The following is a 24,983-nucleotide window of genomic DNA, read 5'->3' on the forward strand; positions in this document are numbered from 1 at the left end:
ACACACACACACATATATATATATATATATATATATATATATATATATATATATATATATAAATAAATAAAACACCCACTGTAGAAAAACTGCAATTTCCATGTACGCTCACTTTTTAAATTTAGTTCGACTTAAGCCACGATTGGGCACTGCATGTTTTCATATAACACATGGGGTTCAGGAAATGAAAACCAAAAATATGATTTGACAAAACTAGAGAGCTGGAGGTGTCAGAAAAGATCGGTGATTCACGCAAAACCGCTGGAAGGTGATGAAAGCTTCAGTCCTGCAGAGGATTTGTTGTTTGGCATCTCAGTGTGGATTATCGCCTGTTTTGGGAACTCTGTGGTTCCTCAACCACTTCTCCAAAACAGATTTGAACTCTCCAGTGTTTCCTGGAATTGGTTTTCCCCTGCAATTCATGAATCTGTGCTTTGGTCCACAATCTTTTCAGAGCCTGTCAGTTCTCATAGCATCAATTATTCCCTGGTTTGCTAAAAGGCCAAGTTTAGTGATGTGCCTTGTGCTTCTTTCTAAATGACTTGTCATATTGTTTTTAGGCTGATACGATGCTATGTCTGCAGGAAGAAATGAACAGAAACAGAGACACACTTGAAACCTGTGAGACCATGTGCTCCCTATTAAGAAAGGCACAGCAAGTTGTCATAATAACATTGCTGCCAGAATGGACCGCGCTGCTTTCTTACTTCTCGGCTTGTCTGGAAAAATGTCAAAAGCTGAATCAGCAGGAGCTTTGCAGAGGGATTTTACACTGGAGCTGATTTATCTGAGAGAGAGGGAGAGCTAAAAGACACACTGCCAAACAGAGGAGCTGCACAGGGCTACGCTGGCTGGCCTAAATCTTCAACAGGTGCTCAGACACGAGCACACACACGTACCAAACAGGCGAGGCAAAGCGAGGCCAGGCTACTTCTTTATTTTGATAAAGGAAGAAGAGCACTTCTCAAATCCCTCAAGTACGAGAGCAAACTTAGAGAGGAGGACGATAAAATAACACCTCAGAGGAGCCTCTGGATGTGTGGCCAGCTGCTGCAGAACAATATCACCCATCAATTTACACGCAACAGATTTACAGATTAGATTGTGCCGGAAAAGCACATATCTTCAACAGGGAAATGTGAAGAGGTTTAACTCTCTCGTCACTAATGAGGACGACCTGTTGGCTAGAGATTTGAGAGGAGACAGTTGAAAACATATGCAGATGTATTGTCAAATGTCAGCAGGCTCTGTGATAAGAACATGTTAATCAAGCACAGAACATCTGGGTAGAGGCTGCTGAGAGAGAGAGAGAGAGAGAGAGAGAGAGCGAGAGCGAGAGCGAGAGCGAGAGAGAGAGAGCGGTGTTGTGGGTTCAAAGGTCAGCAGGGCGGGGAACCACAAACCCAGTAACAACCCCTCAACCTGACTGGGAACATAAACATGACAAAGCCACGCTCGCTGGGGTGCCAGATCAGATTCTCGAGGAAAATAACCACTGGAGGCAGTGGACTCTCTTAACAGCCAAAAAGAAAGAGGGAATACGTAAAACGATAAAGAGGGAGAACACCAGAGAAAGGAGTGAGAGCCAAGTGAATAATAAAGTTAGTGACCAGTGTAAAGCACATGGATGTGTGCCTGTAACCATGTTCACATTAACTCATCTCAAATTCAAATTCAAGAACTGAAGTTGCACATTTTGCGTTTCTGTACTAAAGCACTTCATCTGCTGTTTTTATTCTGGCCAAGACTCTAAAAAGATAAATCCTGAACTTGGAACAGATCAATAAAATGTGAGTCCACTATAATACAGACCAGAAACATCTTTCAGTGCACCACCTGCTATCGAGCTTGTCGTGGAGCAGAAGATGCATTGGCAGGTTAATAAAATTTAACACATACTCTATAATCGTGCAATTTAACAATCCAACTCTGACCTTTTCACCTCTCACACACCTAAAAAAGGCTCAAGTCTTGCTGTGAAGAACCCTGTGGTGATAAGGAATGAACAGGATAGCATCTCAGCACGCAGATAATATATGTAGCGTGAAGAAGTGAGGAATTTGGAAGGAGGCTGAGCCCATGCTTAGGCTGTGAAGCATGCAGCTAAAAAGACTGAGCATGACAGATGATAAAGGGAGCGAGACAGGGAGGTGAAGAGATCTGAAAGTAGTAATGTATGCTGAACCATCCCTAACTCGGAGTTCAAAGCTTAATACACTCAGCAGCTTTAAAAACTAAGTCTGCTTTAGGTCTTCTGATTTATTCTGATATATTGCTGGTCATTTTCCATAGTTGGTAGTTGTTCAGTCCAGTCTAAGAACCACAGGTTTTTTATGAAGGCTTTCAGAACAGTCAAGAATGTATTAATATGAGGAAGATATTATTTTTAGCACTGTAGGTTGCGGGTCTACAACATGTAAAATATGATGCATTATAAGATTTAGGATAAGATTCACAAGAATTTAATAAAAAACAGAAAACACATATGACAGGAAAACAAATACAGGTGATTTGCTTGCACAATGAACAGAAGAAGAAAGACAGAAAAGTAAAATTCAGAAAAACCAAAACATTTATCATAAAAAAAGCAAACATTGCAGCTGTCATCCACAGTAATTTTCATAAAAATGACAATGATGCACTTCACTGTCTTCATCCTCTTGCTTTTTTCAGCAATGTCTATAAAGAAAAGAAAAAAAAAACCCTGTAAATCTAATACTTCTTCAAAATGTTCACAACAAAATATCATTTGTAAGAGCAGCTTCTTCATCTCAATCAAAAACTGTTAACACCAATAAGATATCCTAAAAATAATAGTATCTAACAAATGTGATAAATGTGTATGTTCCAGTTCTAAAACGTTTACTTATATTGGATTAAATTTAAACAAACTTTTTTGATATATAAACAAGACATGGGTGAAAATGAAATGACAAGATTTTGACTTTAGTTGAAGAGAGGAAGAGATTCTGATTTTATTTACTAAGCACCTCTAACAGACAACAGTTACTGATTCAGTTGGTTCTCACAACTATTTTTATAGCTAATAACTCGCTTAAGTTATTTCTTAAGCAAAATTTGACAATTTCATTGGATTTAGCCTCTCAAATATGAATATTTTCCTGCTCCTTTATGATAGGAAACTGAATCTCGAGCTTTTGGGCCGTTGAACAGATAAAATAAGCAGTTCAGCACATCATCTAATGCCAACGGGATTTTTTTTTCACCACTTTCTGGCATTTTATAGCCCAAACATCAACTGGACACTCATTTGACAGAGTAATTGACCATGATAATAATCTGTAGCTACAGGCCATTTGGGACAATATCATCAGAGTTAGATGACAGTTATGAGCGATGTCAGTAGAAGTGAGACACAGACAGTCATCACCAGTAAAACCCATGATCCGAGCCATCTTTGAACATACCTTAGACACTGCTTTGACATGCTGAGCTCTGATCGTTGCAGATTTTTCTTCAAAAGCTTTGGCCTTCGCCTCCTCTGCCAGACTGTTCAGAAACAGCAATGTCAGCAGCTCAATCTGCGGAAACGGGGAGAAATCCTCTTATTTCAGTTAGCTAGCTTAGCAAAGTTAGCCACGAACAAAGCGAACGGTCGAAATTAAGATCGTTGGTTTCCTACCATCGCCTCAGACGCTGGTCTCAGATTTATGTTACTCTTCGCCTTCGTTTTAATAGTATATTTCAGTTTGGGTGCCTTGTTCAGCATTTCGGCAAACGTTCAGTGTGAAACAAAACTTCACACCAACGAAAACTTTGTTTTCTAATCTCCCGCTCCTCTGGCTTCCGGTGAAAGCATTTCTTCTTCGTGGTTTTCCTTGTGCCGCTTTATACGTTACTGCCATCTGCAGTTTTCCCTTTTTTTAATTTTTAGAGAAGGACATTATTTTGATGATGCCTGATGATTATTTTGATGATACATGATGTCAAGTGAAATATCCCCTCGATGTACACATAAAAAAACAAATGCAATAAACAGGATTTTTTTTTGCGGTATTTATTTTCAGTCACGTAGCCACCTAGCGGCCGCAGTGGCTATTACAATAGAGGCGGACAGTAATGGCAGCCACCGTGGAGACAGGAGCCAGCATGAGAAATATGCTGCAATTTATGAAACTTATCGGACAACTCAAAGTAAGACTTTTGCCCAAACTCGGCTTACTTTTCTGCTGATTTTGTCCTTGTCTAAAATGAACAACAAATTAAGTTCGATTAACTTAAGTTCGATTTTCTGGATATGGGACTGGGTGTATTGAGGTTGAGTCTGATCTTTAGATGGTGTTGGTTAGTGTTAGTTAACACTGTATTAACACAGTATTAACAGAGTCAGACGTTTTATTTTGTATTAACCAAAGTGCAGCTCATCAGTCTCTCTCTGCGCACACACACTCCGCTCTTACCCCAGTGTGGAAACAGATGGACCATCTGGTCTCGCCGCTGTAAACTCAAGAAAGTTTTGTGTGATTAATAACATTACGGCTGTTTTACAGGGTCCCTGTGGGATCAAAGAAATGCTGCCTGGACTAGATAATTTATCATTAGCTTAGATTACAGATGCGTGTCAAGATATAGATACAGTTTACAATACCCAGTTATAACCCTGTGATGCTTAACAGTACATTATAAATAATTTACGATGCAGATCATTTCATTAGAAAGGGGGTGAGATTAATTGACAGTGTTGATTTGAATTTCACGTTGTTTCCTAGCAGTGGCAGTGTTTTCTGCATAGAGCTGCAACTGTCTTCATTATTGATTATTCAGAATAATTAGCTGATAAACTATTTGTTGTACACAATGTGTACCATCACAAGTTTCCAGAAATGTTTCACGTATGATGTTGTTTGACAAACAGTGCAAAACATAAAGAAATTCAGTTTACTATCAGAAAAGACTGAGAAAACCAGAAAATTTCAAAATGTTGCAATGATTTTGTGCAGTGAGTCCTTCTTCTGTGCCACTGATGACTTATGTGTCGTGGGTGATGTTTCCTGTAGAGGGTCCCACGGACAGGCTGGGTTTACAGGAATGTGAAGAAACCAGAGAGCGTGTCAGACCACATGTACCGCATGGCCATGATGTCTCTGACCATCACTGACCCCACAGTGGACAAAGACAGGTGGGTCACACACACACACAGAGCTGAGCAACCACATTCAGCTGATGCACCGACTGATGGAAAACACATTATCTAATGTGAAGATTAAAGTACTAAACATTTAAACATTTTCTGATTCAGGAAGATGAAAGTCGCTGATGTTGCTACCACCACCAAACAGCAACTTAGCCCTCCGTCCCTATTTATTAACATCTCCAAAAAGATGTGGCACACGGGCCTGTCTGGTTAATTACCTGTCTTCACATCTGTCTGTCTCCAGGTGTATAAAGCTGGCTCTGGTTCACGACATGGCAGAGTGCATTGTGGGAGATATCGCTCCGTCAGACAACGTCAGTAAAGCGGAGAAACACAGGAGAGAAGAGGTAAGAGACCAGCAGTTGATGAGTTAAACATAGCAGTGTCTGTATAACTGTATAATATTTGTAACCATGTGGCATTTTTACGTGAACAGTGACGGAGAAAAACGGAGATGGTTTATACAAAAGAAGACGGTTCTGTGTTTGGCTTTTAAAATATCCTCTCTCGTTTGTTTTAGGAGGCAATGAGACATCTATCAGGTCTTCTGCCAGAGGGGCTCAAACAGGAGATTTATGGACTGTGGGAGGTAAATAGTCAAACTAATCTTATAACAGGCTCAGCACAACTGACAGTTTGTGCTTCTTAGTCATGTCCCTTATAATTATGTGCATGCCAGAATGTTTTTTGCGTAACACAAACTTGCCTTATCTGCAGGAATATGAAACCCAGAGCAGTCCAGAGGCCAGGATGGTGAAACAGTTTGACCTCCTGGAGATGATCCTGCAGGCTCATGAGTATGAAGAGTTAGAGGGAACGCCTGGAAGACTTCAGGAGTTTTTTGACTCCACCAACGGTAGGTCCCTGGGTAGGGTCGTTGGGATAGGCTGTGTGCAGAGAAGATGAATCAGAGCTGTCCAGCAAACATCAGAAATACACACTTAGCCTCATGTATTATTTATTTAATGTATACATATGCAACTGAAGAGTGTTCTTGTACCGAAACAGGATTTTGATTCATGAAACACTTAATAAGCCATTGATGTGGGTAATTCTAAATGAAAAGCCCTTTGACCTTTTGTTTACCGATTCCAGATTATATGTTTTGATTTAATGAAAAGTTATTTCAGGCCTCAAGTCATTCAAAAACAAATTTTATTCATTGTGTGTCAGACAACAGGCTGAACAGGCACATTTTTGAAGCATGTTGCCTTTACTTGTTCTTTTTTTGTGATTTCCTGTTTATGTTCATTCTCAGGTCGTTTCCATCATCCAGATGTGCTCCAGCTTGTCAGCTCTTTGAATGAAGAGAGAGGGTGTCACATGACTAAAACTGATGGCACAAAGAATTGTGCCGCTCCACAGACTGCTGGTGCGGTATCTGCACAGCCACACACGACTTCAGACACCTCCTGACTGTAACACACACACAAATGCCTCCTCAGTGGAGGGACAGAGCTACTGGACTGGAACACAAAACGTGTGTACAAGCACGCACAACTACTTCAAGTGACCAGATGTGGAAAACTGTATTTTGGGAATTTTTTGATCGTCATCAACAGTTAATTTGTCTGTTTTACCTCAGTGTGTCTGATCACATGTAATGGAGGATTTTGGAGACTGAGACAACTGCTGTGAAGTTTAATCCATGTTGTCCTGGAAAATACTGTTTCACTATCTGTCATTATCTATAATAAATATATTGTGACAGATACAAAAACTGCCAGATAATATATCAGTGTAGTTAAATGTTTCTGTAAATGGGTTGAAAATGAGACAAAACTTATAAAATGTCCATCCAGTACATCAAAGGTCTTTTTGGTATCTCAAATCCCTTGACAATTTTTTTTATATGTTGACATGTTATTAAATATATATTATCTGGCAGATATCACATAAAAGTGTTATCAATAAGAAAGTGATAATGCTGCTGCACAGACTCTAGTGTAGCAGCATTATTTCACTTCCAAAACAATGTTAATGTATTTTCTCCTGCAGTGTTATTGCACAGTATGAAGAATATGTAAGAGAACAGCAGCATGCCCAGGAATCACTGCACCACTGACAAATCAGAAAACAGTTGTTAGACGTGAATGTTATTTTTTGCACATTATTACATTTGGTGGTTTTATCTCAGTTTTTTCAACAGGTTCAGTCACATTTCTCTGTGTTTACTGTAAAAACAGTCATCTGTGATATTTGGTTTGGTTAAAAGGATCTTTAATGTCAATAAATCAGCCATAAAAACAGTTATTTATAACGGTGTGTAATTAATTGTATGTTATTTTATTTGAGTGTCACAGTTTTTTGTTTCTGGGTGTTAGTTTAAGTAAAAGCTTTTGTAAAAAGGTCTTTAAACCGGTGACGAGTACAATCTGATTTCAGCCCAACATTAATGTAGAAATACAAAATATAAACTGTAATTCATTTTCCAGTAACAGAACATGAATGACCTCAGTTATTTGGTTAACAGATCAGCTCTGACAACCTTTTCTTGCTACACAAAATCTTTCAGTACATTTGAAGGTTGACATGAATTTAATAAATACATTTCATGGACAGACTGAATTAAACATGAAATGATCCTGGGCATCTTTTCAAACCACAGCAAAGAAAAGTCTAACACGAGAAAAACAGTATGAGAAAAATGAAACACAAAACAGATTATATATTGAAAACAGAATGTTACTTTGATGGCAAGTTATGCAGTGGTCACAGAGACCAAAAGAAAAACATTCTATGATCTGATTTTTTTTTTTTTTTAAATCTTTCGTGGCACCAACCTTAAAATAACTCCATACTTTGTTTCAGCTTTTACCAGGTTAGTTCTGCAAAAGGAAGTTTAAAAATCAGATCTGAGCCATAGCAAAGTAAGTAACAGCGTGTACTGGATTTCAGGGTCACATTACAGTCAAGGATTGTGTTACAGCTTCTGGGAGCAGCAGTTACAGTATGATGTTGTTATATTAATGTTATATATTGTGTGTCTGTGACGTAGCGATAGGCGTCAGATTTCTATCCTGCGAGTCAGCGGAAAAACTTTCAGCTTTGGAGTTATCTGGACCGTTTCAGGTTAAAATCTGCTCAAACACCATTCTCTGAACAAATTAAGATTAAAAACATGTTTTTCACAGTAAATGGACTAAGCCTGGTCTAAGCTGTCATGGAGTAAAGATGTTTGCAGAAAACAGTGTTTACAACTGTTTAAATATCCAGCATCAGATTTCATCGTCCAAAGTGATAAATCAGATTCTTTTTGGACAGTTATGAGAAAACTAAAACTGTATTTCATCATTACATTTGCACACGAACAAAAAGGTAGTATTCATCCATATTTCACTGCACATGGCACATACAGTGTTTCATTGCTTCCTACTGACTAGTTTGTCCTACAGTGTCAATGAACAGACTAGAAATAAGCGCCATGAGTTTGATCCAGCATTCAAATAGGCTCCAGCAAACGTGTTTTACAGTCAACTGTGGTTTTCAGCAAGTTGTTTGGGTACATTTGTGATGCTAGCTCACAAAAAATTAATTTTTTAGGTGCTATAACAAAGCCTTTAGACAGGGTTTGCCAAGTTAAATCGCATTCTTTCAGTTCATATAAAATATTTTTGTATAATTCATTGAATTAATGTGAGCTGGATCTGGATAAGCAGCAGAATGGGGGGATGGATTAACCAATTAAATATAATTCATTCTTTTTAGAACTGTAACAATTAGTTGATTGAAGAATCAGTTGCTGGTTTTTTTTTTTTTTTTTTGCCATATAAAGTAGTAAATGAGTTTTGGACCAACAGCTTTTTAAGACTTTTCAAAACCTGCAGATCCCCTGCAAGAGCGAGATGTCCTGTCATCTCTCAAGTCCAGTGTGACTGTTTCCACTTATGTTGAATTTACATTGCAAGAGAAATAATAAATAATATCTTGTTTTGTGTCTGAGGGATTCCAGCTGTGATCTGACAGCTGCATGTTTCACTCGTGATGATGAGGTGACTACATGAGCCAAGCCATGCAACGCTCAGCTTAAGTAACAGAATAAACACAGACCCGAAACACTGGGTTTTGGTTCTTTCTGCATCCTGCCCATCCTCCTTTTTTAAAACTAAGGTTTAACTGTTTTTCCCCTTCAGCCTTATCTGATGGACATCTGTGCTGTAACATGGTTTGGAGGCCTCAGGAGGGCAGGTGGCATTTGTCTTTTTTGACAAAATCCACCACCCTGAAGTTTGACAAGAGCCCTTCAACAACAGAGATCAAACATCTCTAAACCTGCTCAGAATGTGATATGGTGCCAATTTTCTATCAAGTCTAAGGTTCTAGGGCTGTGGAAGATTTCATCCAAGTGTTAGGAGACTTTTATAACATACAGGGGAAAAGCATCTTAACACTTGTGATCAAATAAAAGCATTCTGTAAGATTTCAGTCAGAGCTTTGGGTAGATATGCGACAAAGTGCTGTGACGCAGCAGTGACAGAGTTCCTGGTGTTAGTCTGGCCTCGTGGTCTGGATGCAGCTCTAGCACGGCCTCTCAGAGCTGTCCGTCAAGTTGTTAGTGGGCGTGTCCTGAGAGCTGGCATTTGCTGCGGAGGAGAGGACTTCTTCAAAGCTGCCCCCCGTCCCTGTAGCACCAACCTTTGTCTGGTATAAGGAAAAGAAAAGAAGAAGAAATGTGCAGTCGTCCACAATTAACTCCTCTTCTTTCTCTTTATCTGTGTGTTGTACTCCAGAACAGACTCAAGGGGGCAGAATTTTACAAAGACCAACACTTTCAGGCATCTGCAGCAACATCTTTTGTTCTCACACTGTCTTCGAGAGGGTTTCATAAACTCAAGTTGTGTGTCAGGTTTTTACAAAGGACCCTGTTGTCCTGAAGATGATATTAAAACGGAAAGTCATAAAACAGGAAAGAAGCAAACAGCAATTAAGTGTCTTGCTCGACAGGTTAGGTGCTTGCAGAAACTAAAAGTCAAATAAGGACCATTTTTCTAACCCCTCTCCACACACTGTAGGCCCATAAAGTATAGACAAACGATGGAGGTCAGCTGCTGCTGAGCCTGCATTAGGATCACTGTGACTATATATAACCAGCAGGCTCACTGTAAGAGTCAGAGTGTAAACTAGCAATTACATGCAGATTATAGTGTTTGGCTCTTTGATAGCAGATTTATAACTAGAGGTTTAGGTGGTTTAGAAACACGGAATCGATGATTTAAAAAGGTATATGGCATTTTTATAGCTAGGACTGAGACTGTTCAGCAGCTAACACAGTGTGTTTAAAGGGTTTGGTCTATCATCACTTAATAATGCAAACTCTCTGGGTCACTCACACACACACACACACACACACACACACACACACACACACACACACACACACACACACACACACACACACACACACACACACACACACACACACACACACACACACACACACACACACACACACACACACACGCACACTCGCTGTTTACCTTGATAGTCGACACTGTGTTCTCAACTTTCTCCTCAAAAGACCTGAAGCTGGGAGAGTTTCTGTGAAGAGGAAAAAAAACCCAAAATAAACAAACAAAACATTTTATTTCCCTTTTTTTGCTTATTATTTTAGAAACGACTGTCTCTCATGTGTTGAACTGTGAATGACAATTTATAATCTGACTGATTGGGATGAGTGGGATACATTTTGGATATAACAGTATGTATTTTCTGTATTGGCTTACATATAAACTTAAGCGAACTGAGGTAGTGAAGGCAACTGGAAAGAATACAATGGCAGGAAGTGTACACAGGTGTCAGGTATCAATTACATACATATAATGGAAGCAGCACATTAATGTATAAAAGCAATGTTTTATTAAGTCAATATTTAGATAAAAGTTGAGTAAATTCTCACACACATACAGCAAGCAAACACAGACTGGTTACCTCATGGTGGGCATGCTCATAGAGTGTCTGATAGAGTAGCTGTTCCCAGAGAGCGTGTTGAGAGAGCAGTTAATGATTAACACAGTATACAAACACACACACAAAGGAGTTGAACTCACAGAGTTAGCAAGAGAAAGAATTTGTTTGCATGTTTCCTTTTCACATGCAGAGGAAGTCCCTCTCATATACATGATGACATGATACAAAAGGAAAAAAAAGATCAGAGATAAACTAACAGGGTATAAACTGGTTTTGCAGGGAAAGTGATGGTAGGGAAACAGAGCAGGTAACAGCTCCAACCTCCACACAGACAAAGGTATATGTGGTGTGATATCATACAAGGCTGAAGCTCACAATTAATAATATACTAATAAAATAAATGATTGCTCAAAAGCAAAGAAAAGGCATAGCATGGTGTTAAATCAATCTCAGGCTTAGAAAAGTAAAAATTAGAAAAGTTCACGACACTTTGTTCACGTCTCATTGAGAGTTTATTCTGGCTTATCAGAGACCAAAATCAATTAGTTCTGATTCTGAGCTGAGAGATGCACCCAGTGCCACCCTGACCCAGTGCTGCAGTCCAGCAGGGCAGCAGCATTTACTCAACAAGACTCAGCTGACTGTAACTGTACCAACCAGTTAGAGATCTATTGAGTTAAGACTGCTGCCTGACAGTCTTTCCTTAGGAACAACTAATGTGGCATAATCCGCTGTGTGACTCTTACCCTATGGAGTTGGACCTTGGGCAGCATGGAGGAAGACGGAAAACATTTTAAGATACTTTGACAGGCGACGACAGCTTTGCAGTCTCACACTTTCAAATTCACTTTCAAAGAGCTTTTGTTATTTCTGTTATTAATAGAAACTGCTGCTGGTATTATTAACAATGTCTGTTAGGGGAAGTAAACTAGAGTGAACAACAGTACCATGGATCTGTGGGGAACCGCACTGTACTGAACTGTACTTCCTCTCAGGCACGGGAACATTGAAATGAAAATGCTCTACTAAAGTTAAACACCACATACACACAAAAATACAATCTTATTCAAGTTTGAAGAAAACTCTAAACCAACTCATCACTAGACTGAATGACAATTTGTACATAGACCAACTATCTGTTCACAAACACACACACACTGCAAAGATAAGAATAAAGAGTTAGATGTTGCAAGAAAATCACACAGGATTAACAATGGTGGCACAGAAGAGTCCAAAGAGAGGATTTCAAACTGCACAAAAATTACAAATATCTATAGCCGATAGCCAAATGTTTGGGGCACATGCTACATGGGCGTAACTACCCCAAGCTCGATTCCTGACCAGTCAGACCACTGGCTGCCTGTCACTCCCCTACCCCGCACTTCCTGTCTCTCTCCATTTTATCTATCTAATAAAGGCTTAAAAGGTAATACCTTAGGAAATTACATATATTTGATGTTTATATCTTATTTGATGTGAGAAACACACCAGAACTGGATTAACCAAGTACGAAAACCAGCTGTCATTTTGTCCCCTGACCTTTGATCAGTGAGTTGTAATTACATGCATGCTATCTCGAATAAATAGTTTGCATCATCTTGAAAGTGGTATTCACCTTTGCATATTTTTATTAGTATATTAGATATATGCAATGTTTATAAGCTTTTGTTGGACATATAATGGGAATAATTAATAATTATAGTGAATTATTCATCAATGCAACAGGACAGAATGTCAGTAAATATGAATACATGCCAGGATAGTGGGAGAGAGAGAAATATAAGCAAACGGAGCCAAATCAGTCTGAAAATTGTGAAATATTTGAAAGAAATGACTGACGGGACAAAATTACACACCAGATCACACTTCAAACATAGAAATTTCAAACATGCTTACTGTATGTGCATACAAACCAAACCTATACACACACAGAACATACCTTCGCGGGAACAGTAACTGTAGACCAGCCACGCTGGAATACACCAAAGATAATGCATTGTTTTCTTTCTGTAATCCATTTCCTACATCATGACTCATCTGTCAAACATCACGGTAATAAAATGAATTCTCTTTCTGCTTAAATCAGCCGACACACACACTGTGTGTTGACATGTTGCTGTTTTCCCAGTCATTTTGTTCCCCGACCTTCGAAAGTTTTCCCTGTGTTTTCAGCCTGCACATACTGGACACACTCTCTGCAACATGCATGCCCACTCTCACACACAGGCCCACATTCTGTTGCTTTCCCTTGTCATCAAACACACAAATACTCTTTTTATTTCAAGCAGGTCAACATGGACACATGCACACTGTGTCTCAGACACGCTTGCATTTTGTTTTTCCTGTCAGTGACTCAGACAGAGCATTAGAGAGAGAGACGGCTAGAGAAAGAAAGTGACTGAGGGAGACAGACTTTGCTCTAGTCCTTCAGCTCCCACAGAAAGCAGCTTAATGTGGTCTTACATAATCTCAGCTTCCTCTGAACTGGATAGAGCAAGATTCAAAACTCAGAGACAGACAGCACAAATAAAAACATGCCCGTGGACTGGATCTAAGTGGAAATGCATCAAAGGAGGAAGGGATGATTGGGTTAAACTGGGTTGGTTTGTTCAGATGAGTCAATAATGGACCTTTTATATGAAAAGACACACGTGCAGGGGGTCACGTGAGACTGGGACTCGAGCCACAAGGATGCACACAGGATGATGAAGGGAGTCAAAAAGCATGTACTAGAGTTCAAAAACTGAAGTAATTAGTGTGTTAAGGCAGCTGGGGTTGCTTTAGATTCTTGAAGATGTTTCTCATTCAGAGAGGTGAAATGTCTTGAAGATTCTAAAGTCCAATTGCCCTTGACTTAACGCTTGTAGATTTACCAGTGACTGGGTCCACAGCGTTTGCACAACAGATTATCAATCAACACAGACAGACTGCCGACATCAGTAAAGGGTAGCTGAGCAGCTGGAGATTTGAATCTGTGATGAAGTGAGGGATATTCTGTACCTCATGTCTCCGAACTTCCTGGTGATGGCGGTGCCGAGGTTGCTGAAGGCTGCTGAGGTTCTCTGTCCTGCTGTGGACAGCGTCTCTGATGTCTTCTTGTAGCTGCGTCAAAAATATGTCATTACTATTTCCCACATTTATGCACTGAGCTCATACTCACACTCAGATCAATACAATGTTCACGCACACAAGCATGTAAACACACACACACACACACACACATTTCCCAGATGCAGTATAAATCCAAGCATGAAAATCAATGTGCATTTGGGTGATCTGGTCAACCACTGTGAAAATCTATTTTTTATTAATCATCATCCTCATCAAAGGCAATAAAACCCAAGCAACTTGTTTGATTATGTTCAGCCTTCCTCTTAATTATCACGCTCGGCATCAGATCTGGTGCTTTCATTTTAAATAGCAGCCTTTCAACCTTTATTCCACTACAAAATGCTTCAGGAAATCACTACTTCACACTTCATTTACAAAGCTGCACACACCAGTTTCATCTGTGCAAATTACTAATCAACATCACCTTTATCACTCTCAGCGCTTTAATGACCTAATCAGTTTATTTTATAGATAAACTGAGGTGATTTCATGTTTTCAAGTCTTGTCTTTTAAATTGTGGTGGAGTGGCGCCCGTTTTGTTTACATCTGGATCATAAAGTGCAACTTTATCCAATCATGAGTCCGTGTCTCTCTAGAATCTCACACTCCTGTGGTCACGCTGGTTCATTATAGATGAGGATGGAGGCTGTGGGTGTAAAGTGATCTTCAGGTTCAAGTGTAACTGGATAAGGAGGGAGGGCCTGCAGAGACAATCCTCTTGCTGCTCTCTCGTCTCTGTGTTTCTGGATAAGAGCTCAGCACTGACCTCCTAATAGGGAAATTAGATTATTTCTTTGCACAAGAAAAGACTAAGACATGTTGACTCTTCAAACAAATCCTGTCCTGAAACATGTCTCCATGATAAAATTTTTATGGTAATTGTATTTTACAAATGAGTAAATTTCTTTTGAATTTAGTGTATTTTGTCATAATTAGCGTGTAAATTCTCGAGCTATGGCCAAATACATGTTTCGTGAGGTCACAGTGATCCTGACCTTTAACAAGCCAAAATCTAATAAGTTCATCCTTCAGTCTAGGTGAACGTCTGTGCCAAATTTGAAGAAATTCCCTCATGGCGTTCCTGAGATATTGCGCTCACGAGGATGGGACAGGCGGACAGACGGACGGACAGACGGATGGACAAGCTGAAAACATAAAGCCTCCGGGCACAGCAGTCGCCGGTGTGGAGGCATAAAAATACACACAAGACAGAACGTGATTATCTCTCCAATGCAAAGACTGGAGAGGACATGTAAAGGTAATTGTGCTGTGAGGTCAACAACAGCCTTTAGCACTGTTTGATGCATTTTCAATCAGATTTATGATGCCTGTTACTGTTAACACAACAATGATAAGAAATCATATGCATGTTGTGCTGCTAGCAGCAGAGGATTATGTCTTTTTAATCAGGTTTTATGATGTATCTGTTTCCAAAAGACACTCAGTTTAAAGTTGTTTTTTTTCTTCCCTGGCTTTTGAAAAAAAGAACTGTTTACTCTCTTTGTGTGCGTCCTCTAAAGGTTGTCCATGTTGACAGCAAACAGAGAAGTCATTCTGCCATGTGCTGCTGCTTTTACCACTGCTGCCACACAAATGGACACACACACACTCAAACACACGCTTTCTTTCTGACCTTCACTTCAAGCTGCAAACTCTTTGTCTTGAAGTTGTATCATGCAGACTCTCTCTCACGCACACATACAAACACACACACACACTTACGCCACAGAGCTCTGCATGTCATGCCAGCCTCTGCTGAAGTTGCTTCTGAGCTCGCTCAGAGGAGAGATGCCCAGTTTCTGTTTGAGCTCTGCGTGCTGCTTCTCTTTGGACGACAAAACCTGCCTCAGTGTATTGATCTCCTCTTCCAGCTGGAAACACACAGAAACACAAAGACATCAAGAGCTACTTAACCGGCACTTGTCCTTTTACTGTCTTTGTACTATCAAACTGTGTGTGTGTGTGTTCATACTTTAGCCAGTTCTTGCTGTATCTCCTCTCTCTCCTCCTCTGTCATGACGGAGTTGTTTAAGTTGACTTCTGACACCAAATCTTCATCAGCCTCTCTCAGTGGCTCAGAGTCCAGAAAACCTGTACACGGTGAAATGTTCATTAATGGGCCTGTAACACAGTGAAGTGATAGTGACACACACACACAGAAAAAACAGAATGAAAATAGTCATTTAATTTTTAAAAAAAAAGGACTTTATTCTCTCTGGAGATACCATCAATACAGATTTGATGATCACAGATGATGTACGGTAAAGCCAAACAATTTCGATAATTAAGCATCAGTTGATTATTCACCAATGTGAAAAGATCAATACACAGTATTTTCTCTCTCCCCTGCTGATTCCTGTTCTTCCCTACAACAAATCATTGGGCAGAAGTAAATACCATCAAAAAGACAAAGAACTACCAGGAGGATTGTTTTGCTCTAATATATTAATTGACGTGTCTGTGTGATGTGTCATTTTGTATTATAATCATTTGCAGGAACAAACATCATCAAAGAAACGACATATTTCTGAAGGAAAAGCTGGTAACTCCTGGTTTCTCATGCTTTGTTTTTTCCTATTTTACTTCCTTGTATCTCCAGAGAGACTGTGTGTGTGTGTCCCTGTTTTATTTTGTCTGTGTGTTTGTCCATATATCTGTCTGTCTGTCTGTCTGTGTGTCAGCCTCCATCTCTGACTGCGTCTCTGTCTGACAGTTATGTAATCTGTGGCTGCAGCCTGTAGAGCTCTAATCAGGATTAACTGATGTGGATTATGTTGCTTTAACTCTGCTGACTGACACTACAGACTGCCGCACACACAGACACACACAAACAAATAAACAAGATGCTTTCAGATGTCAGATGGCAGACTGAATTTCATTTTTGCAATAATTGATTTTAGTGATTTAGTGCCTGAATACGGGGAATTCAAAGTCTTCGACCAAAATGAAAGACATTATGTAAAACCCGAGTCTGTTTACACGCAGAGCATGAGGGTTTAGGAAATCACAGGAATCAAATTTAATCTATCCACACAAGATACAACAAGCTAAATAAATGCTGTGAGCAGAAGAAATTTTGTAAGAGTTTTATAAGAAAAAAAAGTCTTTAGAGGAAATTGTCTGTTTCTGCCTCTTACAGAAACACATTATTATACAACTTGCACACTGTACTTACTCCTAGAGACAATGCTATGGCTCATACATACAATTACACTGCCACACCCACAAACACCAGCACACAGTGAGTTCAGGCCAAGCAATGAAAAGCATGCTGGTACAAAGCTGATCAGCCTCAGATGACTGACTCTTACATGATGCAGCAGATAAACACTGAATCAGTCATAATGTTTAACAGAACAGGCTCACAGATCCAGCAAAAAAATAAAAAAAACCCAAACTGAACAGAAAGAACAAACACTGAGAAATGATTGAAAATAAAATGATGACAAGAGGTATAGACGCTGAAACTGTTAACGTCTGTTTAGCCTTATTTTGTTGCAGGATTTCCCATCAGATGCTTGTAAAAGGCAGACAGGTACCACACAGCAACAAGCACCAGCAGGACGACGGCGTCCACACAACCCGAGAGATGCAAATGCATGTAGGTCACAATGTCAGTGTATTTGTAGACGACGTGTGTAAGTTGTGAATGTAAACTCCAAAAACACCATTTAGGCAGAATGGAAATTAACCACTACTGTACCTGCTGTGAGGTGTCCTCTCTCTTGATGTGGCCGCATTAGGGAATGACAGAGTAAGGTTAGTAAAGACCGACTACAGTTGTTATTTCGACACACAAGCGCAGCTCACAACACAAAACCCAAGCACAGCATGCACCAGTGTGAGTCCGACCTTTCTATAGTGGGGAGCTATTTCTGCCTACGTTACACAGCAGCAGGACAATCAGATTTTTTTAAACCCCCTGTGGCTCAGATGGAAGCTTTTCATGTCTAAGTGCACTGAGAAATCAGAGTGATTACTTACGTCCCTGTTCACAAAGCCGTGAGAAGACCTTAGAAATACCAGGAAGAGCACTCATTTAAATATTTCCTACCAGTGTGAGTTCAGCATTAATGGAAGAAGGCAATTAGAAAATGCACTTGATTAATTAACGTAACAAACATAAAACACTAAAATGCACACGAGAGGGATGCAACATCCACGACACAACACTAACCATCTCAACTTGAATGAAGCTCTTCTTCTGTGGTGTAAGTAATGCTCTCAGGATCACTGCTAATGACTTTATTGCTTTAAAGGTAATACATTTTTTTAATTACTGGTTTTCTGTACAAGAACTTCTAATGTTGCATCTGGTTTCTTTTCAGCTAATGTGAGTTGGTTTGTGCTCAATAAAGCTACAAGAAAACAGTAAATGTAAGAAAAGTACATGTGACATGAAGTCATTTTTGTCAGTCACCTTTCAGAATAGGTTGTGTTTGTGTTGTGGGAGCTTCTGTTGCGTGTCTGACAAATACAAGCACGGTTTGTGAGAGTCACATGTTGCAGTTTGTCATTATAGAAACTAAACGCACAGTGTGTGAGCGAACTTACTATGGGTGAGTTATGGATGTTATAATGAAATTACATGATGTGTTTTGAACTAACATCCCTGTCACTCGTACTGTGATACACTGTTGTTGTTGTCCTTTGGCTGCTCCCATAAGGGGTCACCACAGCGTATCACCAGCCACATGTTTGATTTGGCATCGGTTTTTCACCAGATGTCCTTTCTGATGCAACCTGGGTTTGGGGGAGCCAGGGATCGAACGGCTAACTCAGGGATCGGCGGCCAACCTGCTCTTCCACCCAAGCCACAGCCGGCCCCCCGCTATGATCCACTGTGGTAGCATTGCCAGTTTGCTGGTATGAGAGGAATGCTGAAAGTCTTGTAAGCTGATGGTCCACCAGTCATGGTTCAGTGTGTGAAATCGGTTAGATAAAGGTTCAAAACAGGATTCAAAGTAAGCTTGAGTCCTGAGGAAAATCGCTCTGACAGTGTCACTTTCTATGCCACAACTAAATATAACAGCTCTCTACCAAGGTGTAGGCATGGGGTCAAAGAAAGTTTAATTTCAAAGCATTGTGGACATGCAGCTTTGCCAAAAGTTACTAAAGGGTCTATGAGGCTTTTCTTCCCCACTGAATTTGCCATCTACATTGCTTCCAAACGTCCTCATGCTATTCATGTTCTAAGACAGTAAGGGTCAAATCTACACTTTAAGGAAACATTTCACTTTGGTTGAACGCTTAAGACACATTCACAGAGCTCAATTAATGGAACATTCAAGTTAGATGACCCAGAACCTGTAACCATCACAAGCAACGGCCATTTTAATTTTTCCCTCTTCAGGGTTCAGTACTAATTACTGGACCTTAACACATCTGGCCATAATAGGTTTTTTCTGATGTGGTGTTTTCAATTTCACAGCCTATTTATCATAGATTAGAACTGGTTTAGTATAATGGAGAGAAGGCCTGAAGGTGCAGACATTTCACTGCTCCATTGCACCTTCACATTTGTTGTTTCATTTAGGCCCAACGTGATCTACCAACTCTGCCAAGACTAAAATCCTGGTGAGGAAATGCTAAATCCTTTTTCATTTATTTATTGGTTGGCCTTAAATTAGTCAAATTAAAAACTGTAGATCTAACAATACCCAAAATCTACCTGTAATATACCCACAATGAGTTTGTTGTTTCTTAAAGTTTAATTCCTCCAAGTTGCCAGAACATGGCCTTGTGTGTCTGTAGATCATGTTCAACCAAAGCAATCTCTAGCCTACGGGCTCTAATCTATGTCCCTCTTCACCTGTGCTGTCCAGTTGCATATCCCAAGTGGTGGACATGACCCAGTTGTCAGAGTGGGTGTGTGACATTGATGTGTGACCCCACTGATCCTGCCCTGGTGGTGAAGTTTTGCCCCATTCTGTCAAGTTTTCCCCATTTTGGACCCCGGAAGCCAAGTCTTCACCATATGAGTTCCGCTTAACCGACTCCTCGCCGGAGGCGTAAAACATACCCTGATTCAAACCTGAGCAAAGTAACAGTTAAATACATTTTCAGTGTCTTACACAAAACAGATATGGCCAGGCCAAGCCTGGCCACATTTTTATCTGTTACATATCTAATGATTATCAGACTGATTTATTGACTTCAACCTGCGCCAAGTGATTTTTTAGCCATGACACTATATTGTCACCTTACAAAGATCATGCAGGGAACATGCTTTGAAATTGCTGCTAATCTACACATCCAACACACACATAGCAACATCCAACAAATTGAAACCCAATACTGACTCTTCTGTACATCTACTCTGATCTGAACTCTAAATGGTTTACTATGTACTGCTTGTTAGCTACTTGCTAACCTTTTCTGCCTAGGTCATTTATCTATTGATTTGGGCCAATAAATAACTTGGGTGCGGGGCTGGTAATGCACAGTGGGTGTTTCAGGGCTTTTTTCACAGACGACAGCAGGTGGAAACTTTGATGAGAGCTATAAGAATGAACCAAAATGGTAAAGTAGAGGGGCAGAAAAAACAAAAACAATGAGCCGAAAGATATTAAAACAGTAAACAGAGCTGAGGAGAACTGCACACTAGGTTGATTATTTTCTGTGGGTTGGTGACTACGAGCGACAGCTTTCACATTACACAAAGTAATCAGTGTATTGCTAATTTCAAAATATTCCGCATGTAAATTTGTACTTAAAATCCATAAACAGAGTATGTGCACGTCAAATGGTACTAAATGTCAAATACTCTGATCTTTGGTCAACAGATAAACAGATAAAGTACAGTTCCTGTTTTATTTTAGAAGTGATTTGATCACGGCCTTGCTCTCTTGCATGGTGTCAGTTCACCCACTCAGACCACACTCACCCACTCTCCTGACTATCAGTACTTAAATCAACACTCAATCACATAAGACAGAAAGGTGCTGACATGTTGCGCTGCAGTGGCATCACTTCCAGTGTGTCGTCCTGACGTCAAAGAAAACCCACACCCGCTCTGATGTCACTACCTGTCACATGGTCGGTGTGCAGCAGCGCCTTTCTGCTTTGTGTGATTCAGTGTGGATTTACATTCTCAGGTGGGAGAGTTGAGTCTTACCCTGCTCTCCCTCGCGTGTGGCTGAGTTAACCCATTCCTCTCCGGGACCCATGCTGCCCCAGTCCACCACTGCTTCACTCAGAACACTAGAGTACAGCTCTGCAGCAGAGCAAGGCAGCAGGGCGAAGAGGAGACAAGAAAGCTGGTTATATACACACAAACACAGAGTTTCTCCAGTGTCTATCCCAGCCCTGCCAGTAAATGGATAACAGTGGGGTCTGTTTCGTTACAGGAGCTGGAGCAGGCAGCTTGTCTGAGTCTGCATTTGCAAAGGAACAGGAAATCTGACTTCTGACCCTTTGTGGCACAGATATGAGCTTCTTTGCGCTATTCGAACAGAGATATACTAAGTGACTACGATTTAAAAAAACTGTGCAAATCTGTGCCACACAGAGTTAACAATGAGCTCTTTTGTACTTTTAAAACAATTAAGCAAGAATATCCAAGATTATTGAGCAATCTAAGTTCTTTGAGCTGATGAAATCTCTTCACACCATGCGGCAGCACTACAGGAGGAAGCAGGCCGGCGTAAGGCCAGTGCTGTTTCAGTAATAGTCATTTCCTTCTGGTTCCACTTGTGTTAAAGCTGACTGGTAAAGCAGTGACCAGATTTCAGTGGAAAACTTACTCAATGACGCCATTCACTCAGTATCATTCAGGAATCAAGTTTACATCACATCCATATCAAAGAAACTTCAAAGCACCGTCACTTTCTAAAGACCTGGAAGGTTTATTTCAGCGAGTCACATTTATTGGCACATGCCACAGTCCCAGATATAAGTAGCCCTCATTAGGCCATTCTTACGTGTATATCATATGTTGTCTGATATGCTGTGTAATCAGTGGAAGAATATTAAACAAACAGACATTTTAACACTCCCCCTCTATACTCGCCTTTCTCTGTGTGCCCCCCCCCTCCTTTCTTTTTGTCTGGGGTGGAATACCTTTGGTCACAAGATTCCCATTTGGTCCTGTGGTCATGAGGCTATGCTAAATCAGAGGCCTGGGGATGGTCATATGGCTGCAAAATCAATTGAAGCTAAACTACAGGCCAAGTTGCCCGCAGTACAGACCAGCAGCAGCAAAACCGTACATGCTATATAGAAACCTTCTGAGCCTGAGACTTAACTATTACAGCTGCATTTACATGGGGAAGTTAAGAAGGAGCTTAGCTTTTAATTCTTCCCTTTTAACAGCAAATAGATGGATTACAGAAGGTTTTCCCATAGTTAATGAAAATCATCCCGAAGTTTGTCGGACAATAAGAATCTTTTTGCCCTGCTCCACCTCAGACCTCAGAGCCTCACTGCCCCCCACCCCCACCCCCCGTTAGCAACAACAGGTACCCATTCAGACCTGGAATGCAAAGGAAAGCAATTATCTTCCCGTATAACCACACACTGATCCCACTGACTGCACAGATGTAGAGCTATAGCCCTGCTCATTTCATTTAAATAACCAGTAAACAATCATTCTTAGTAAACCAAGCAGCAACATGTCTATAGAAAATACACTATTTACTGCCTTTGCAACACAATTTACTGACTCTAAAGTTCAGTAAATGAAGAGCTGAGTTCACTTCCATACCCTAAAACCACACGAATTCTATTCTCTACAGTGGTGGTTAAAGCAATATCACAGATTATATAACACAATCCATCGACATGAAAGGGTTTCATGTACATTACAGCTGGATAAAACAATCTGACATTTATATTAGGTGTTCTTGTTCAGATAAACACCGCTAACCATTTAAATTGTAGACTTTACAGAAGCACATCTTTTATCGTGTACAAGGATGAGCTGTGTACTTCAAAGAAACTTATAGAGATCGATAGCATTGATTTGCTTGGCTCTTGGTGAGAATGCATTCGCTGTTTTAATATAAAAACTAACAAATCTTGGAGTAAAGCTTTCATACCTGGGTGTAGCAGACTTCAGAGCTTAGTTTGTGAATGATTCGCAGGAGGTGAAGATGCTGGAGACCATGTGTTTAATTGTGCCTGAGTGGTGGAAACTTGTGGGGAAAAAAAGCTGGCACTGTGCTGAATTTCTCCAAATACCATAAATACCTGAAAACTCACGCATTAGACCACCAGACCGCCCCTGAGCCAGGACACAGTACCCAGCCTCAGGACTTTATTTGGTCTTGAGTTTCCGTGGTGTCATGAATGAACAGTAACACAAGCCCTCTGCACACTGGCTCCCTGTTTATACAGTATGTTGACGTTTGACGCTTCATTTCTGTTTCATTTGCTTCTCAAACGGACTGGAAATCAGTTCAACACAACAAATGACACATGCGCAAAGTCAACAGTCGTTTAATGTGTGAGAACATGCAGCAGTAAACTATGATATAAACTATCACTTCAAAGCAGCATCATAGGTAACTGCAGTTTGTTTGTTTGGCATTTTCTGATTTATACTCTTTCCTTTCCGCCCGTGCTGAAGCCTCCGTACAGTGACGTGTGCAGCCTACATTCAACTTCAGCTCATTATCAGATCAGCAGCAAACAAACGAGCAGGGCACAGGCGGCAAATAACAGGCTGACAAACAAATGCAAAGAGAAAAAAAAAACTTTTCACGCTAACAGACGCTGACTCACCTTGTTGTCTGGTCTCCATCAGCGACGGCCAGGTGAGCTCCCCAAACAAGCCTGTGAGACCGAGGCACGGCAGCACGCGCACCTCACCAGCCGGTCGTTAGGTCAGTGCGCATTTACTCGGGTCTCTTCGGATGTCACGCGCTTGTTCAGCTCTCAGGCGGAGCTTGGAGCACGAGCCAATGGGCGTGCGCTGCTGTAATTTACTTAATTAATTTACCGGATATTTGTAAATTTGGAGAAATAACATATTGTTTTAAATACACCGAACACAATATGTATGTTATTTTTTGTCAGTGATAGAGGAAATAGTCATATCATTTAGTTCATGTTACTTAAATATATAAAATAACCAATGGTTCAGTATAAACTGAATAAATTATAAAGTCATCAATTCAAAAGTTGAAATAAAAGTACAAACGCATAAAGTATCAAAACTAAAAGACGTTTAACCTAAAATAGCAGAGTTAAAATCCCTCAGATATGTAGTTGAGCTGAAGTATGAAGTTTCATAAAATAGAAATACTCAAGTAAAATACAAGATTCTAAAAAATTATACACATTTAATGGTATAATCAATATTTATATTTATTATTAAATATGATAATTGGATAAAGATCATTCCACTTCAGCTGTGTACAAACTGCTGCCCTTTAAACCTAATGTTTTCTTTTTATTGTTATATTCAGTCCTTATCATAAACTACTACTAATACTTCTATAATAATAATAATAATAATAATAATTCAATAAGAAATAAGTAATGGAAAATAAGTATAGGAATTAAAGTAAATGAAGTAAAGGAATTATCGAGATGTATTATTTAATTACTAATTAGTGTTTCAATAATTGCTTATCTTTTAATATTACATAATCCTCCATGTAATATTTTTGTTACACTGCTTGCAATACACTGCATTTGCATGGTTCCATTTAAAAATGAGGGTTATGGGGACTGGGCTCCTGTGGTGCTCTTATGACCCCTGCTGACACAAAACTGAAGTCACAGCTGTGGTAGCAAATACAAAGAGAGGTTGATGCTGCTGCAACAGAGATCATGACAGACCAACAGGTATTTACACAGAATCCCA

General features: G+C 40.0%; 3 protein-coding genes across 8 annotated transcripts; 1 reads left to right on the top strand and 2 right to left on the bottom strand.

Annotated features, from left to right (window-relative positions):
- Window positions 1-2,260: 2,260 nt before the first annotated feature.
- On the bottom strand, window positions 2,261-3,808 carry cenpw (centromere protein W). The gene is made up of 3 exons (XM_041064664.1): window positions 3,644-3,808; window positions 3,429-3,542; window positions 2,261-2,679 (listed from the first exon to the last, which is right to left on the bottom strand). The coding sequence occupies exons 1-3, from the start codon at window positions 3,728-3,730 to the stop codon at window positions 2,653-2,655; spliced, it is 228 nt and encodes a 75-aa protein (XP_040920598.1). The 5' UTR covers window positions 3,731-3,808; the 3' UTR covers window positions 2,261-2,652.
- Window positions 3,809-4,076: 268 nt separating this feature from the next.
- hddc2 (HD domain containing 2) lies at window positions 4,077-7,933 on the top strand. Its single transcript, XM_041063710.1, has 6 exons — window positions 4,077-4,155; window positions 5,019-5,140; window positions 5,400-5,502; window positions 5,676-5,744; window positions 5,873-6,011; window positions 6,414-7,933. Exons 1-6 carry the CDS (start codon window positions 4,081-4,083, stop codon window positions 6,569-6,571), a joined length of 666 nt encoding a protein of 221 aa, XP_040919644.1. The 5' UTR covers window positions 4,077-4,080; the 3' UTR covers window positions 6,572-7,933.
- Window positions 7,934-8,841: 908 nt separating this feature from the next.
- tpd52l1 (tpd52 like 1) lies at window positions 8,842-24,024 on the bottom strand. 6 transcript variants are annotated; one of them, XM_041063708.1, is made up of 9 exons: window positions 23,897-24,008; window positions 21,291-21,389; window positions 17,877-17,897; window positions 16,146-16,264; window positions 15,896-16,044; window positions 14,063-14,164; window positions 11,084-11,122; window positions 10,633-10,693; window positions 8,842-9,796 (listed from the first exon to the last, which is right to left on the bottom strand). In XM_041063708.1, exons 1-9 carry the CDS (start codon window positions 23,913-23,915, stop codon window positions 9,674-9,676), a joined length of 732 nt encoding a protein of 243 aa, XP_040919642.1. In that variant the 5' UTR covers window positions 23,916-24,008; the 3' UTR covers window positions 8,842-9,673. The 6 variants fall into 6 exon arrangements, with proteins under 6 accessions (XP_040919642.1, XP_040919638.1, XP_040919643.1 ...); XM_041063704.1 differs by lacking the exon at window positions 11,084-11,122; XM_041063709.1 differs by lacking the exons at window positions 17,877-17,897; window positions 21,291-21,389 and having other exon boundaries at window positions 23,897-24,024.
- Window positions 24,025-24,983: the final 959 nt, after the last annotated feature.

Source organism: Toxotes jaculatrix, chromosome 19, assembly GCF_017976425.1.
Source record: "Toxotes jaculatrix isolate fToxJac2 chromosome 19, fToxJac2.pri, whole genome shotgun sequence".
NCBI lineage: Eukaryota > Metazoa > Chordata > Actinopteri > Toxotidae > Toxotes > Toxotes jaculatrix.